Raw genomic sequence first — 19,944 nt, forward strand, 5'->3', positions numbered from 1 at the left:
CAAAATAAAATTATTAAACAAAAAATAGTGTAATATTTTAAATGTAAATAATTCTTGTTGTTATTCCTATTATTATTAATACTAACAAAAACTAAATTATATTGTAATTTCAGAATAAATAAAAAAGTATTTAACAAAAATATAATATAATGTAATAATATATTATATTACATGTTTTATATGTTATATACATAAAATTAAATATTATTACTGTAATATTTTAATGTGACGCAAATAATAATAATAACCATTGCTGTATTCTCGTTATTATTATTACTAACAAAAACAAATTATATTTGTAATTTCAGTGGAAATAACAAATATTTAAGAAAAATATAATACTATTATATTACATTTGGTTTATTTATATGTTGTAAATAAAAAATATTATTATTGTAATATTGTAATGTAAATAATATTAATAAAATATTATTTTAATTTAATTTAATTGCATTTTATTTTAGCACCGTGACATTATTTCAATTACATTAAAATCTTGTATCCGGACAAGATTTTATTTTATTATTATTTATTATTATTTTTATTTATTTATTTTATTTATGCACATCATTGCCATGACATTAAAATCTTAAATCCAGACAAGAGTTTAACAATAAAATAAAATAATAATAAACAGGCTTCCTAAAATGAGTGTTCAGATTATTTTAAAGAATAACTTTTTTTTTTCCAATTTAATGTGTTATTTGCCATTTTTACCTGGGTTTTTATGTTAATATTAGGTAGAAGAAAGCACAAGTAATGTGTTAAGTTAACACACACAGATCTTCCTCAGGGTCTCTCTCTGTCCCAGCGGTGATGCTGAATATCTTATATCACAGCTGTGATGGCGGTGAAGTCAATCTGAGCGCTGGCTCAGCTTGCAGGATAGACTGACTCCAGCTCCAAAGCCACGCCCCCTTTCTTACCCCCTCTTCTTTAAAAACAAGTGTTCCTCTGTTCGTCAGGCCTGGGCAATAAAACAATGTTTATTTGTGTGGACAGCTGCACAGCGCGCTGAGTTCATGTGCGAGCCGTGAGTAGGCCAGCATGCCAAGTGCGATAAAGGATAAAAGACTTCCAGAAACGCCTCATGGACCTGAATGGATGGCTCTCAAGCTCACTTTCAGTCATTTTATTAATCAAACAAAAACTGGTCAGTTCAGAGAAATAGGAATTAGCCTATCCAACCTAAATAACTGAAGGGAACCATTAGATTGTGGCTTGTTTTGGCAGAAAATGACTGACAGCATCACCATGGCAACATCAGAAACATTTAACAGAGCCCTCTAAGCACCGCCCCCTTCACCTGTCCTCTGCTCATCAACAACAACAACAGAGTGCAATAGTGCCCGCCCACTTTTTCAGTGATATTGGCTCCAGCTGTTTTTTTTCCATTCAATTTTCCATAGGGATTTAAGTGTTTAAGGCTTTAAGCATATGAGGTGAAATCGCATCATTAAAAATGTTTACATATAAATACAATATAGTATATACATATAGTATTGTTAGTTTTGTGCATACAATAATAATTATTAATGTTATTATTAGTATTATTACTACTACTAGATTATTATATTTCGATGTATTGTAAATAATAATAATATTATTATTTTTATTGTTGTTATTGCTATTATTACTAACAAAAACAAATTACAAATGTAATTTTAGTGTAAATAAAAAACAAGTATTTAAGAAATTTAATTATAAATTATATTAATATATTATATTATATATAATGATAATAATTATATTATTATTATTATTATTATAAAAAAACAACATGAAAATAATGTCATGGTGCAAAAATTTTAACATCATGAAAATAATGTCAAAATAAAAATTTAATTAAATAAATTCACCATTGTACACAAAGGAGTGTTTCTGTTTCTTAAAATCTTAAAAATAAAAAATAAAATAAATAAATCAATAAATTTAATTACATTTTAAAAATAAAATAAAACATAAAATATTTCATCTTTTACTGTTTTTAATAGTGTTAGTGAGTGTTCTCTGCATGCTCTCTTGCCGCAATTTGTTGAATAAAATAAAATTAAAATTAAAATTAAGAAGCATACAAAATCTTGACCAGATACAAGATTTTAATGTCATGAAAATAATGTCACAGTGCAAAAATAAAATAAAATAAAAAAATTATAAAATTAAATAAAATAAAAAAATAAATAATAAAAAATTCCATCTTTTACTGTGCTTAATAGCATTAGTGAGTGTTCCCTGCGTGCTCTTATGCCACAATTTGTTGTAAAATAATAATAAATAATAAAAAAATTAGATTCAATTAAATTAAAAAAATAAAATAAAAAATAAAATATTCCATCTTTTACTGTTCTTACAGTTTTTGTCAGTTGCTAACAAGCGTTTGTCCAAACAGTTGTCACATTTTCAAAACTCTAAACACAATTAGCACAGCATCGGTCTTTTGTGGCCATACCATTTACACATTTCATGTCGTTTTCACCCAATACGCAGTCAGAGAACACATTTCCACAATGCTTACATTTTCTTAACAGACAAGCTATACCTCCCAACAAAATTATGGATTGTTTTTGTAGTATTTCCGAATGTTAACACACAACATCTCACAATAGCAAAAACAATATTCCAAACCTTAGATACAGTATAAAAACCTCTGCTTCTGCAATGATATCAGTTCAAAAACAATATCAATATCAAAAATATATCTCAGCCGATAATAAACAAACAATTAAATAATTGACACACAGCTGATTTATGTTTATGTCTGGCTTAGACTCAAAGGCAGTGGTTATTTTTTTCTATTACATTTACACTTATACAGTAAAATGAGGACTTTGAGGAGTGATGTTTTGGAAACAGGGTTGGGGTCAATTCAGGAATGAACTCAACAATTCCAATTCAAAGAAGGAAATGGAATTGGAATGGAATTGGAATTGGAATTCAACAACAATTACAGGGAAACAGAGTTGGAATTGAATAGGAATTATAGGAAGTGGAATTAAATTCAGAGAAATTCCAATGAATTCCATTTATTGCTGTTTCTGAGTATCTATGTGTGATTGCACTTAGAGACATACATTTGAACTTTATTTATGATGCTTTACAAATACCAAGTAATGTATGAAATAGAGTTGATCAAATGCAATTAAATAAAATGAATGACAGTGGTGATAAGTTTCTCTATGCACTATACATTCAATATATGATTACCACATAATATATGTCTCAACTCACAAAAAATGAGTCATGTTCATTCATGTATTTCATTCACTTTTTATTGCATCAAATTATAGTAATTTCCTGAAATTTGGCATGTGAAATGATCATACTTAACCAACTAAACATACAGTACTTTGTATTTCTTTTATATGTTTGTTGTTTATGTGATTTACAATATTTAATGTGTTATAAACTAGCAACTCAAATGAAATTTTTTGGAATTTTATTTCAATTCTGTTTCCTGACATTCCAATTCCAAATCCAATTCCATTCCAGGAAGTGAATTGGAATTTACCATTCATTCTCAATTCAATTAATTTCAAGATCGCAGAGATTAGATACAGTAATTATGTACCCCCCCCCCCCTTTTTTTTTATCTGGGCTTTTTGCTGGGTTTTTTTTTTTTTTTTGAAAACAAACTTATTTGCTTTTTACTGGAATGCTTTTGAATGTGAACATTACTGTACATGTGGAAAGACAGTTCCCAACCAAGAAATTTAGTGTCAAAATTGTGGATTGCATGTTTTGCATGCAAATACCTGTAAAACTGAAACATAAAAAGTCTATGCAGTTTTTGTAATGTCAACAATAGCCAGTATTTTGAAACCTGGTGTACTTTGACTGACTGCTTGTACCTTGTGAAGTGAAAACAAGTGTTATTCTTTGACAGAATAATTTCATTTTGAGTGAGATTTCCAGTGTTTTGGTATAAAGTTAGTGTGATCAGAGAAAGATGTGTTCTGTTTTGAAATGAAGAGTTAGTATATATTTAACAAAATGTATTTTTGAGAAGAAAATTATCAATTTGGCCAATTGTATTTTATAGGTGCCATTCTGTGTTAAGAGTTTAGAAAAAGTATCTGAAGTATGGGTAAGCGCTTGTTAGCGATTGAAAAAAACTGTAATAGCATTAGTGAGTGTTCCCTGCGTGCTCTTTTGCCACAATTCGTTGTAAAATAATAATAAATAATAAAAAAATTATTAAATTAGATTCAATTAAATAAAAAAATAAAATAAAAAATAAAATATTCCATCTTTTACTGTTCTTAATAGCATTAGTGAGTGTTCCCTGCGTGCTCTTTTGCCACAATTCGTTGTAAAATAATAATAAATAATAAAAAAATTATTAAATTAGATTCAATTAAATAAAAAAAATAAAATATAAAATAAAATATTCCATCTTTTACTGTTCTTAATAGCATTAGTGAGTGTTCCCTGCATGCTCTTTTGCCACAATTCGTTGTAAAATAATAATAAATAATAAAAAAATTATTAAATTAGATTCAATTAAATAAAAAAAATAAAATAAAAAATAAAATATTCCATCTTTTACTGTTCTTAATAGCATTAGTGAGTGTTCCCTGCGTGCTCTTTTGCCACAATTTGTTGTAAAATAATAATAAATAATAAAAAAATTATTAAATTAGATTCAATTAAATAAAAAAAATAAAATAAAAAATAAAATATTCCATTTTTCACTGTTCTTAATAGTGTTAGTGAGTGTTTCCTGCATGTTTTTTGGCACAATATGTTCTCCACAACTTTCTGATTGGTGGAACTTTCTGTACAGCATTATGGGTAATGAAGTTTTTCACAATTATTTTGAAAATAAAATAAAATAAAATAAGGCAAACAAAAAGCATTTATGATTAATTTACAACCTCTGAGCTTTAAAGTTTTAAAAATTATGACTATTATTTTCCTACAGAGAAAAGGATTGAGTTTTTACTTCCTGCTGCACTGCATTTTGCATGCTTGTACGTCACACTAAACACACATTCTTAGCAGTTTTGGAGAAAATCCATATTATTGAATATGCAACAAGTCCCTGTTCACAACATTTGCTCAAACGCCATGCATATTAAAAAATACACATAAAACTAGACACTTTAATATACTAAGATTTGGGATACACTAATCTCAATTTTGCATATAATACAACTTGGAAAGTAAATGCAAATTGAGATGCACCCAAAAAAAAAAAAAAAAAAAAAAATACAGAATTCGTCATTATGTCCAACGAAATGTGGAAATGTGCCAAACAGTAAAACACAAACCCATTAAACATTATTAAGGCATACAATATGAGTTAAACATTAACAACACAACAAAAGCCTGCCCATAAAATCAGTAACTACACAAAGATCTGACGTCATATGGAGAAGCTCAGTTATGAAAGTCAATTATGAAAAAGTTAAGTAACACCAGAAAGGTCAAACAAAACTCTGAATGTTTGGGGTGAAAGTTCAAGCCGCTATAAATGTTATCGCAAATGTACAACAAATAGCTTTCCATCAGATACAGCAAAACAAGGCAGTTTTGGAATAAAGAAAACTCTTCCAATTTAATTATAACCCAAATCCACCAAACTGTTTGTCTCGAAGCCCAAATACTCGTCCATGTGTCATACATCTGGTGCGTGTGTGCGTGCACGTCTTTATTAAAACCATGGGCGTTTGCGTTTATAGCATTATAATGTGCATAAGATGATGCAGTCAGTGAATTAAACACTTAGCTAAAAACGCACATCATTGCATTTGATTATTTTGCCAATTTTATTTGGAATTTAATACCTGTGCAAACACATTTATCGCAGTAAACATTAGAGCGAAATCTTTACAGGTTGATACAGCTTGTGCACTATAATACTGTCTCATTAAGTGTTGTCGTGCACCAAATAGTCTGAAATACAGCCAAGATCATTATGGGGGACCACCGAACAACTAAGCACACAGGAACACACAGAATATGAGCTCCTAATCCAATGGTTAATAATCTGTGGCGTATAATCTCAGGATCAGCATGCATCCATTCACCTCTTTTGACGTAGTATTTGCGTGACGTCCGACAAATGTCATCCCTACACTGTAAATGCTAAAAATATAATGTTAATGTTTAAGTCATATTTTGTGAGCTAGTATCTGTAAATATTAAGCTGCAAAAATATCATTTAAATTGTGATTATTGTTGAGTAGAATTTACATAGCCTACTACTACTACTAAAATAAAACAAACGTTATTTTTTAGGGTATAATTACACAACATTTCTTCCATGTTTTCATTCATGCGTGATATCATTTGATAACCAGAAAATTTTAAATACACAACACAGAATTTCTGAAGATAAGGCTATTTTAAGAATAAAGTTAAATAAATGAAGTATGCTTTTAAATAATTAGACATGCTAAAACACAGAATTTGTTAACAATAAAACATGGTGAGAAAAAAAAAACATTTTATAGGGCCCTATACATGTAATTTTTGTTAAACTTTTAATAAATTGATGTGAAATTGTATAGGTTTCATGATTTTTATTAATGAGGCATGCTTTAAATATGTCATTTAACCATTAAAAAGGAGTCAAGAAAAAAAAAAACAGAATCCAGAAAATAAAATAAAATGGAATTTGGGAAAAAATAAATTCATGAATATGCTAATTAGTCCCAGCCTTCACCCAATCAGCAACTCAGACCTGCTCTAATTTCACTCCAATGCTGTTGACTTATGAATTTGCACATGGTTTAGCTTTAATCACATTAAAAACACCAAACAGACATGTGGGCAATGTTAAAAGCTTGATTTTCACCACATTAAGCAAACTTCAAACAGCAGGACATCCAGAGGTCGACAAAGAGCAGACACATTTTCTCAAGTTGCTATTTCGGTTTACTTTTCTAGAACATTTTGCTAACCTATAAAACAGTATGAAAATGCTTCAGCTTCAAGTGTAATACACTTCAAACAGAGCCTGGAGAAAGCAGAATGCATATCTTCTTGACAAGCACTAAAGATATTACCGGTGCAATAAAAAAATCATTATCTTGGCAATAAAAACCGTCTGCATAACGCCTAATGTACGCCAAAATGCATGATAAATGGAAAAAAGTATGCTTGTGAAATATGAAGTGACCTTAAACCTGGTAATAAGAGCTGAACTCTATAATAATTTCAAGGACTGATCATCTGTGAGCAAATCTATGACCTTTGCCATGCCTCAATGTGATGCACATTTGCAAACAGCTATATCTTGCAATCGAACAAATGAACTATGCTTAGTCATAATTCAGCATACAAAAATATACCAGAAATCATTTCTATAATCCCTAATGCAAACCACAACACAGAAGCTCATCAAATCTGTCTATTCAACCAAGGACTTGAGGATGCATTCATAAAATTTTGTATTATTATTTTTGTTCATCTTTACTTGGCACGAGACCTTTGCATACTTTCCAATATTCAAAAGCGACAGAAGTTTGAAACACTTGGACACGAGACTCCTGGCACGACGTCTGCTTAAATCAAACAGGTTTACAGTAATTAGCTGAAATCAATCATCTGTTGACAGATTCTTAGTGAAAAAACAAAAGGCACAGGCTCATTAGTGCCACCGATTATTGAGTGTTTTATCAAACGCTAGAGGTTCCTTAATTATATGCTGGAAGAACCAGATTTCCACTGGTCCTTTTATAGCGATAAACCAAGGTGGGCGATGGATTTTCTGTTGTTTTGATGGTTCCCAAAAGAGCAGTGTATGTTTGAACGGCTGCAGCGTGATATAAATCAATGCAACGGGGCTGTAATCAACACTCTAGACTTTGGTGAAAAGACTTAAAGCGTACTCAAACCCTCAGACATCATCATCATCACCATCACTATCATCATCATCATCAAGAAACACAAAAACTGTAATCTCACCTGAGCGTAATCTCTCTCCAGAGTGGCCTTTTTCTGGCTGTAGGTTCTGCAAATAGAAAGAAAAAACACAGTGTACAGCTTTTACTTGTCATGAAAAAGGCAAACAAGTGTCTAAATGGGACTACAGAGGTTGTTAGAGACAATAAACATCATCAGTTTGAACAGGTAAACTCATTACTCACTAGTCGCTTTCACAGCCATTTAATTGCACTTATGCAAACTATTGTATTTTGAATAAAGACTAAGAGCTTAATGCTTAAAGTTTATGTACATTAAGCTTTTTACTAGGGATGCATTAAAATGAAAATTCTTGGCCGAAGCTGAAGCTGAACAAAATTACACACTGGGCCGAAGGCCGATTACCGAACACGTTTTTTTTTGTGTGTGTTTTTCCCCATGTATTTTGCCAATTTTTTTCATCATTGCATAAATTAAAAAGCCAATATTTGCTTTTTACAGTTTTAATCAATTAAAAAATATTTAACACTGAACATTTTTATCATTCTAGTAGACATTATAGTAGGGCTGGGCGATTCTTTCGATTTTTTCGATTAATTCGAATTTACGTTTTAAGACGATTTAATTTTTTATTAAATCGAGGTATCGCAATTTTTTAATAAAAATATTAGATACATTGTAATTGCACCAATGGCAGAATAATTAAGAGGCAATATTGTCCGACCACATGATGGCGCGCCTAACTAACCGCTGTATTCAGAACGGAAAACAAATAATGCGTTCTGGTAAAATAACGCGAGTCACTAAGTGGACATGATTAGCTGCTTGCTAGCAAGTTAGCCTGTTATATTACATACAATTTCACTTATCACATAAACAGAGTAGAGAGATGATTGAAGACAATAGCGAATTATTTGCATATCAAGGCTCGAGTGCGACCAGCATATTTGTATTTGCGCTGAGTGGAGCTTCAAAGGTGTGTTTTGCACGTTGACTAATGTATCTCAAGTGTAAAGAGAGTGTAAATAAGAGACTGAATGGGCAGTAGCTTCGTTTATTATAATAGAGCTTTGTGATATTGCGAACTAAGATGAGTGACAGCTTTTAATCATGTTTAAGGGAGTTTGTAAACGAGATATTGATTTATTATAACAGTTAAATAAACAAGAAGTTATTATTAAGTGACTTGCATTGTCTGACTATAACACTATTGCCTGATTTTGCTCTATTTTGTCGTCAAAAGTAGTCTGAAACAAGACACAGCTGAGCCGCTGCGCATCTCCACTCAAACACAGCGGTGATTCGTTTATGAATGAACGCGCGTTTTTTAAACGAATCTAGTGAAATGATTTAATTTCCCATTCATTAAGAGTCACTTGCATTATTCTTGAATGAACCATCCGTTCAAACGAATCAAATGAATATGATTCAGTAATTAAATCAGTGTCTTACCACCACCTGCTGGCAGATCGTTTCAGTTATTTAAATCATTTATTATTTCTGTGTTCAAAATAGTATATTTTTGTATACGATATAAGTCCAAGAGAAAAGCATGGAAATATATATTTTCCTCCCATCTCATATTTATTTGTCTTACAAACATTTACTGTGTCTGGTATGATAAGAATGGGGTCTGGTGAACTGATGCAGTTGCTATGTATACTGCAAAATATATGGTGCCCATATATATTGTGGAAAAGCTGGGGTTTCTTTACATGCTAAAAGTAGTAGGGGGGAAAAAATCGATTTAAATCGTAAATCAGATTTTTTGTGAAAAAAATCGGGGATTTTATTTTTAGGCCATATCGCCCAGCCCTACATTATAGCCTACCAACAAAGTACAATTTAACTTAAAATTAATAAGTTAGTAAAATAATATTCTTTGGCCATTTTTAAGACCCCCTTCTTAAATTATGCATGTGTTTTTAAATGTACAAATAAATGCAGCCTTGCTGAGCAATAGAGAATGTTATAATGTATTAATAGAGCTGTTGTAATGATTGTTATCATTATTTTTGTGTTACTTTCTTATTTTATTTTACAGAACAACAGTAAAATTACAATACTAACATTTACGAATGTTGACTTTTATTTTGGCGGAAACCCACAAGAAGACCTCAGTACTACTTCTTGCAGACAGCAGCAGATTTATGAATGATTCTCATCACGCAGATTTTCCTCACACTTTGAACTTTGAACCCTGGCTAAGGAGCTCATGCAGCGCTGTCAGAATAAATACAATTTTTTGTATTAGGCAACATAACGTTCTGTAGTTTATTTACTAATGGTTTAAGGCCATTTCACGATTTCAGTCACCATACAGTAACCAGCAACAACCGGCCCTTTCTCTTCTCATGGACGACATGCGTTGCGATACTAAACAGTCTCTCGCTGTCGGTGCTTGTAATGTTTTTTTGCGTCTTTCTAGGACAGTTTTAAATGCCTATTCGCTTATTCTTTTTTTATTTTCGGCCGAATAATTTTGGTTGCCGAACATTCTGTGCATCCCTACTTTTTACTTCTGGCGATCATATTTAAGCTTCAAAAATCATAAAAGTTGAGTTCATGTTCATTTAAGATGATGATGATCATGCTGAACAAAATGCTTAGTGAGATTATTCATCACAGGTCAGTGAATTAATAAAAACTGATAAACTGAAAAACTTAGTCGTCTTATTAACTAACATTAAGTACATGCAAAAGCATGACTAAACAGCCAACCAATAGCATGTCTGGCCTAGATGACATCACCTAAAAAGGAAAGTCGTTTTAGAACATTTTTTGGAATATATTTTTTTGCCTTAAAAGTCTTAAAAAAACAATCATTACAATTAGGGATTCACTGAATGTTCAGCAACTGAAATTAATTGGCCGAAAACAGCAAAAAAAGCGAAGTAGTGGTTGTTGCTGGTTGATAACAATCATTACAACAGCTCTATTAATACATTTATTATAACATTCTCCTTTGCTCAGCAAGGCGGCATTCATTTGTACATTAAAAACACATGCCTGATTCAAGAAAGGGGTCTTAAATTTTAATTTAAAGGGGGTCTTATTAATTTTAAATTCAATTGTGCTTTGTTGGTAGGCTATAATGCCTACTAGAATGTTAAAAATGTTCGGTGTTGTTAAGTAAATATTTTTAAATCGCTTTGTAATTGATTTTCTTTTTTTGAAAATCAAGACAAAACTGTAAAAAGCACATTTTGGCTATTTAATTTATGCAATGGTGAAAAGAAATGGCAAAATACAAAGACGAAAAACCATGCTCCGTAATCTGCCTTCAGCTCAGTGTTTAATTTTATTCGGCTTTGGCCAAGAATTTTAATCTCGGTGCATCCCCAATTACAATTTTTACAAGAAAATACTATTTCCGCTGTTGTACTTTTCAACACCATGTTTAACTCAGTGTTACTTGCCATTTCAATTACATGCAAAATTGTGTGATTTTTGTGTGTTTTGAGCAATTTTTGCACATTTCAAAGTAAATCCGTCACAATAAGACCAGAAATATGCATAAAGAATATAAACGGGGCTGGTTTTGGTTTCATGCCGAATTGAAATCATAACGCAAGATCACAAGGGTCACAATTGTGATTTTTTAAAGTTCAAGCTCTCTGAGCTGCAAGAGTTATTCATCTCACTCACACATCAGACCGTGAGTTGGCCATGGAGATGCTGTTTTTAACATTCTTCCTGGTATGACTGGTTTGCTTTTCGAGCCAGAGGGCAGGAGGCATCCAGACAGCTGATGGTTTGAGAGCATGCATCTATCTCCCTTCGCTGAATTACAAATGAGTACAGTCCGAGTCAAGAGTCGAAAAAAAAAAAAAAGCCAAGACACTGTTTTGTTTTGCTTTTCCTCCCTCTGCTGACTCCGATTCCTTTTCCCATAATCCCATTCCTTAGCTGCACCCTCTGATTTTAATTTCAAATCAGTTCATGACATGTTTTAAAACTCATGGAGGAACGCTGTAGTGGAGACTGTCCTATCCTATGGGTGCCGGTTCATGCTGATTAGTGCGTGTACGTATGTGGACTCTGTGACATTGCTTTTATGCAAGACAGGAATTTCCGCACCTCCCCCTCCCCTCAGAAATACTTCCAAATACGCAGGAAACCGAACTACAGGACCCCTCTGTTGCCCGGACCCAGAGTCCTATCAAAACAGGCCGAGATGCTTACATAGCGCCACAGTTTATGGGGGAAGAGGTTTCGTGTGGTATGTCGCACATGCTTGCTCATCGCTTTTCACTTTCTGAGGGTCTGTGGGTCAGAAAACACACCTAAGGCATTTCATCTCAGCTCATGGTTGCTGTAAAGGCTTCTTTGAAGACGGCAATCTGCCCCGCATCTCATTTGAAATGTCAATAGTCAAAATCAACACCAAGGAAATTTGGTAACACTTTACAATAAGGTTCCATTTGTTAAAATGCGTTGGGGAACATGAAATAACAATGAAAAATAGAGTTCACAGTATTCATAAAGCAGTAGATGAAAAATAATTACTATTTCCAGCGAGATTCTAAAGTGTGCATCTGATTGACATTTTACTTGATCATGATATCTACTCATAGAGTATGTGATTTTAGACAAAGGTCCTATATTCAAGATAAATGCCAACATAAACAATAAAACTACTAAAAAATTTAATGCAAAAGCTTACATGCATTTGCTGCAATATGCATTTTTATGGAATTCCATTGCAATACTACATACTGAGAAGTACAGTTAAGGTCAAAAGTGTACATGCACCTTGCAGAATCTGCAAAATGTTAATTATGTTACCAAAATAAGAGGGATCACACATTTCAGAAGATTTCATACGTTTCGAAAGTTTACATACACTTTTTAATACAGTGTTGTTACCTGAATGATCCACAGTTTTTTTTGGTTAGTGATAGTTGTTCATGAGTCCTTAACAGTTAAACTTGCTGTTCTTCAGAAAAATCCTTCAGGTCCCACAAATTCTTTGGTTTTTCAGCATTTTTGTGTATTTGAACCCTTTCCAACAATGACTGTATGATTTTGAGGTGCATCTTTTCACACTGAGGACAATTGAGGGACTCATATACAACTATTACAGAAGGTTCAAACGCTCAGAAGGAAACATGATGCATTAAGCCGAGGAGTAAAAACTTTTTTAAATTGAAGACCAGGGTAAATTTAACTTATTTTGTCTTCTAGGAAACATGTTAATATCATCTGTAGCTTCTGAAGGGCAGTACTAAATGAAAAAAATATGATATTTAGGCAAAATAAGAAAAATGCACACATCTGTCATTCTGTTCAAAAGTTTTCACCCACTGGCCCTTTATGCATTGTTTTTTTTCTTCTGAAGCATCAGTGAGCATTTGAATCTTCTGTAATAGTTGCATATGAGTGTGAACTGAGATGCAGCCCTGGTGTGCATCTCAATCAGCTTCTTAGTTCCGTATCAAGTGCACTTCCCAGGGAGTCGACCATTTCTAGGGCCGTCCCAATGTCAAAATCAATCCAGTGCCCTGACACGCTCACTCCCGAGAAATTCCCAGAATGCATGTGAAAAACCACCGGAAATGTCTTCTTAAGCTCCTCAAGCTGTCTGAGAAATTTATGAAACCTTATTTTCTGTCTTTAAAAATATTTCTGATTCTGTTTGTAATTATCCTTCATCCCTAATGTGCATGAAAACTTAAGTAATCAGTGCTGTCAGAAGATTAAAAAGACTTCTAATTTATATCTATTTATGCATTCTCTTAAAATGTTTCAGTATTTATTAAACATTTAAATGCCAATATGCATGTACATCATCTGTTTATCTGTCTATCTATCTGTCTATCCATCTATCCATCTATCTATCCCAGACAACCATCATTTCATGGCATTCACTGAAAAAATGGTGTAGGATTAATTTTAAAACAATTTTTACTAGTAAACATCACAAATAATTGCAAGTAATGGCAAGTAACACATTGTATTAACCATCAAATTTAAAATTAGAAAGACTGAAATTGTATTTTTCTGTAAAATGTACTCCAAAAATCTTTATTAATCTTTACTAGGGAGCAGAATGACCCACAGCGCAGAAGTGTGTGGTCAAGAGGAGGGATGTGAAAATGGAAATCATCTTATTCCATAGGATGAAGTGCACCTGGTGCTAATTGCACTGTCACTGGCTTCTTAAGAGCATGAACAGGGTGACCTCAAGGTCCAGTACAGCGACACACAGCTGGGCCTGATGTCTGCCAGATCACCCTCCTCTAGAACAACCTTCTTCTTGAACATCAAGGACACGAGCCAAACTATCAGGACGTTTGTTTGTCTTGTAATATTTATCTGTTGTAGGAGCATCTGAGAGCTGTCTTCCTGCTAACTGTAAAAGTGTTTATTAGAGGAAAAAGGGATGCATATAGCCTGTTGATATCTACACAAGCATCTATAAATGGAAATACGCATCAGATCACACGTAAACACTTGGAGTGACAGCCAGAGACGCATTCGCACAAGAGCAGGTGTTACCACACATCCTCCAACCGCTGCAACAACACTCTTTGTTGCAAAAATCAAGAAAACAAATTAATCTTTTACCGCTGTATCATAATCCTTACCACACAAACATTATCTGACTGAAGGCCTGTTCACAGAGCATTGATTTTTGCTACAAATTTCATCTTGATAAGAAGATTAAAAAAAGGCTGCGTTCTAACGGACTTCTTTTGTACAATATTAAGTGGGAAATTCATCCGGGGGGTGAAAACTTTTGGAATTTGTAGATCAGGGTAAATTTTGTCTTCTGGGAAACATCCAAGTATCTTCTGTAGCTTCTGAAGGGCATGATGAAATAAGGGAAAATGTACACATCTTTATTCTGTTCAAAGGTTTTCACCCCCCGGCTCTTAATGCATTGTGTTCCCTTCTGAAGCATGAGTTAGTGTTTGAACCTGTTGTAATAGTTGCATATGAGTCCCTCAATTGTCCTCGGTGTGAAAAGACGATCTCAAAATCATACAATCATTGTTGGAAAGGGTTCATATACACAAAAACGTTGAAAAACCAAACAATTTGTGGGGCCTGGAGGATTTTTCCGAAGATCATTGGGCAGTGAACTGTTCAGGACAAAAAAAGGGACTCATGATCAAACAACAACAACAACAAAAAAAAAAAAAAACAGCTGTTGATCATTCAGGTAATGACATAGTATTAAGAATCAAGCATATGTAAACTTTTGAACGGCATAATTTTTATAAATTCAACTATTATTTTCTCTTGCGAACTATATGTAAACATCCTACGTGAAATATCTTATTCAGGTCAGTACTAAATAATAAATAGCATGCATTTTGTATAATCCCTCTTAGTTTGGTAAAACAATTAACATTTCGCATATGCAGCAAGGTGTATGAAAACTTTTGACCTCAACTGTATATTTATTTTTGTATATAAATAAGCATTTGGCAATGAATGCACATAGTGTGCTACTGTTTACTTTAAGCTGAATATCAGTCTTTTTCTACACTTTGCACAGGACATTAAGGTGACACACAAGTGCAGAGTGGTAACAGAAGACATATGGTGTCAAAGGGTTAACAGACTCAGTGTGTGGGGTGAGAGCTGGTTGCTACTAGGCAGGAAGTACGATCCACAAGAAGAGGCTGCTTTCAGACAGTGGAGCATGTGAACTCCAGATGTTTAACTCTTTGCCACGACTGACCTACATAGGAAACACCGTAGTAAGGGTCACAGGTCACTTGGCCTGAGGACACGTCTACTAATATGTCTCCTCTGTGAGCCACGCAGCCAAACGTGGTGCACACTACCTTTTTTGCTTCAGTAAGATGTTTGTAAAAAAAAAAAAAAAAAGAAAAGAAAATGCCTTAAATTGATCAAAACTCACAGTAAACCATTTAAAATGTGACATTTCAAATAAATGCTGTTCTTTTGAACCTCATCAAAGAATACTAAAAATACTAAAAAGAAATGGTTTCTAAAGGATCATGTGACACTTAAAACTGGAGTAATGATGCTGCAAATTCAGCTTTGCATCACAGGAATAAATTATATTTTAAAATATATTTAGAATAGAAAAGAGTTATTTTAAATTGTGATATGTTTCACAATATTACTCTTGAACCAATATACTATACTAGATCTCACTAAGTACCACTTTTGGGTCAATAAGATGTTTGTTTAAAAAAAGATGATGCATTAATTGGATCAAAACTGACAGTAAACCATTTAAAATGTGATACAATATTTCAAATAAATGTGTTCTTTTGAACGTCATCAGAGAATACTACAAATACTAAAAAGAAAGATGTTTCTTAAGCAGCAAATCAGCATATTACAATGATTTCTGAAAGGTCATGTGACACTTAAGACTGGAGTAATGATGCTGGAAATTCAGCTTTGCATCACAGAAGTAAATTATATTTTAAAATATATTTAGAAAAGAGTTATTTTAAATTGTGATAATATGTCACAATATTACTATTGAAGCAATATATACCATACTAGATCTCACTTAGTACCACTTTTGGGTCAATAAGATGTTTGTTTAAAAAAAGGATGCATTGAATTGATCAAAAGTGACAGTAAACCATTTAAAATGTTAGATAATATTTCAAATAAATGCAGTTCTTTTGAACTTCATCAGAGAATGCTAAAAATGCTAAAAAGAAATGTTTCTTGAGCAGCAAATCAGCATATTACAATGGTTTCTGAAGGATCATGTGACACTTAAGACTGGAGTAATGATGCTGCAAATTCAGCTTTGCGTCACAGGAATTAATTATATTTAAAGAAATATTTGAATAGAAAACAGTTGTTTTAAATTGTGATATATTTCACAATATTACTCTTGAATCAATATACTAGACCTCACTTAGTACCTCTTTTGGGTCAGTATGATGTTTGTTTAAAGAAAAGATGCATTAAATTGATCAAAAGTGACAGTAAACCATTTAAAATGTTACATAATATTTAAATAAATGCTGTTCTTTGGAACTTCATCAGAGAATGCTAAAAATATTAAAAAGAAAGATGTTTTAAATTGTGATAATAGTCACAATATTACTCTTGAACCAATATACTACTAGACCTCACTTAGTATGTTAAATTGATCAAGTGCTTGTCAGTTAACATGCAAACATGGTTAATTTGCATTTTTGCAAATTAACCCACAATAACTTAAAAAAACAAAACAAAAAAAACTATGTAGTATGGCGTTCTGAACATGCACATGGAAACAAAGAGAACCGGGACGGAAGAGGAGACATCCAGAGGAAGAGGAAATGGGGTAAGATAGGAGTCTAAGTCAATAATTATAGCAAACCTCAGAGTGACTAATTACAGAGCAGCATCTGAGCCTGAGGAGCGGTGGATGTCTAATGACGGTTCTTGCTCTGGGACCAACAGGTCTGAATGTCTTGTCTACAGCTGGGAAAAACCCAGCAGTCTCCTCGGAAACCCTGTCAGTCCGGATTGAATGGCACTTCAATTATTAAATCAATACAGCAAAGATTGCAATTAGAACTTGAATGTTATGTGCTAATTCAATCATTATATCTTGGAAGCGATCGTAATGATTCCTCTTGCAAGCATTGCTATTACTGCTACTCCTTTTATCAAACCCTGAACACATTAAGCATGAAATTTAAACGTAGGCCTAAGTATTCCCACAACAACACATTCACAAAGTGAAAATTCTAGTTGATTGTAATGCTGATGAGTTTAAGTGGACTTAGAAACAGAAGCATTCAGACACATTGTGTTTACTGCGAGCAGAACTCTGGTGGGCAGAAAGGCACTTTCTGCGGAGGATGTTTAGTGCGGAAACACACAAGGCAGACCTGAGGAATTTGAATGCCTAGAGTCAAGTTGTAAACCCAGGAATCTCCTACAAAACTACAAACGCACACAGATGCAGCCAACGTCGTTTATCATATAGACAGAAGTTGAAGAGAAAGTCAAATGATAAAAAAAATACTCCACTGTAATAAATAGGTATGATGTTTTTTGATGTAATGACATCCAGACATTAATTAAAGTTTGCTGAATGTTTACTCATTTAGATGAGTTTTTGAGTGAGTATTTAGAGAAATGTAGCATTCCATCATTTGCTCACCAATGGATCCTTTGCAGCGAATGGGTGCCGTCAGAATGAGACTCCAAACAGCTGATAAAAACATCACAATAATCCACAAGTAATCCACACCACTCCAGACTGTCAATTAACATCCTGAGAAGCTGAAAGCTGCATGTTTTTAAGGGAAGACACTGCAGGCAAAAACACAGTTTTTTCATGCACCTGTCAAGCTGGAGAATTTGGAAAAGAAAACACCCAAAAGACACTGTTAAGTGTTTCTTTTATAGCACTTTATCTATTTGTGTCAATAGATTTCAATTATAATGCATATTTTTAAAGGCCGTTTTCTTAAAATGAGTTTTTTCTCCTACACTGAGCCATAAATCTCCACTTCAGTAGCACTTACACACACCAAACGTTAAATTTTTATTCCTGTCTAAATCCTGAAAGTACAGAGGGATTTGTTCATACATAATTAGCTTGATTTTATACAACATTTAGTTGTAAAAAATCAAAGTATTTTCTGAATAATGACAAAAAGTGACAAAATTAGATACCCAAAAATCTCATTTGACTCTAATATGCAAAAAAAACCCAAGAATTTTGAAACTGACTTCATCCAGTGTTTAGAATTTTGTACTAGAAATGAATGCAAATTAGTGCATATTTCATTAAACATTTTAGAACACTTGTAATACAAAAAATGTTTGCAATTATTAATATAATCAATCAACTGGGTAAGTAAGGTGATAACTATTAGTTCATCTTTTACCCTATTCACCTAGTGTCTCGCCTTAAGTTACAAATACATCATTAAGATGTTTCAACTTCAATTTGAGTTATTTATCTATTACTATTGTCATCTCATCTGAACCAGGAGAGAAATATGCACAGATCAAGCACCGTTTACAAGCATAAACAATCCGAAACAGTTCTTAACAAGTATGTTTGTTGACTTTGATGTGAGAGGACAACAGGAGATGGACATTTTCACTGCAGAAAGCATCATTATGGACTCATAAAGCATTGGTTTAATGTTAAAAAACCTTTTAAAATACCTAGTTTTTGGCTTCGCAAAACATTAACTAATGAACTAGAGTGGTGTGGAGTACTTGTGGATTATTGTGATGTTTTTATCAGCTGTTTGGACTCTCATTCTGACAGCACCCATTCACTTCCATTGGTGCTGCATTTCTCCAAATCTGATGAAGATATAAACTCATCTACATCTTGAATGGCCTGAGGGTGAGTAGTTTTCCAGCAGACTTAATTTTTTTTGGTGAACTACTCCTTTTTAAAGCATGACTTAAGTGTCCAAATATTTTTGGGAGCCGCTGTAGATAAAAACACAGGTTGGATTAGAGCTGTGTATACAAAATGCTAAATGAACAATTACTATAAACACAGTAAAAAACATACAGATGGGAGAGTGACATGTGTGTGTTCAGTCATAAACAGATAAAACTAATCCAGAGGTCAGTAAACATTGAATGATGTGTTTTTGTTTCCAAAAAAGACAATGTGAACTCTTTCTGGACCTGAAATTTTATAGCTTAATATAATATATCATATCTATCTATTTCCACTTTCCAATTGCAAATTACTTTTTTACTGCCTCAAGACAAAATACAAAGTCTGCTCTTAAGGCGAGACACTGCAGGTGAATAGGGTAAAAAAAATTAACTAATAGTTATCACCTTACTTACTCAGTTGATTGATTACATTGATAATTGCAAACATTTTTTCTAAAATGTAAGGTTTAAATATGCAAATGAGGCATTATTGAATGAAATATGCGCTAATTTGCATACATTTTTAGTACAAAAATCTGAACACTGGATGAAGTCAGTTTCAAAATTCTTGAATTTTTTTGACATATTAGAGTCAAAACTTTTCACAGAGGAAATTTTGGGTATCTCATTTTGAAAAAATGAGAAAAAATAATGTTTATAAAAAAAAATTAAATGTTTTATACAATCAAGCAAATCATATATGCACAAATCCCTCAG

The 19,944-nt window shown here is 32.7% G+C and overlaps 1 protein-coding gene across 2 annotated transcripts in view; it reads right to left on the minus strand.

The window, feature by feature from the left end:
- LOC141345229 (F-BAR and double SH3 domains protein 2) overlaps window positions 1-19,944 on the minus strand; it is a 140,105-nt gene that overhangs the window by 104,237 nt on the left and 15,924 nt on the right. For both annotated transcript variants that reach the window (XM_073850117.1, XM_073850116.1), the window contains exon 3: window positions 7,912-7,957. In XM_073850117.1, the coding sequence (XP_073706218.1) occupies window positions 7,912-7,957 (46 nt within the window). The remainder of the gene's footprint in view (window positions 1-7,911; window positions 7,958-19,944) is intronic.

This window comes from Garra rufa, chromosome 11 (assembly GCF_049309525.1).
Source record: "Garra rufa chromosome 11, GarRuf1.0, whole genome shotgun sequence".
Classification (NCBI taxonomy): domain Eukaryota; kingdom Metazoa; phylum Chordata; class Actinopteri; order Cypriniformes; family Cyprinidae; genus Garra; species Garra rufa.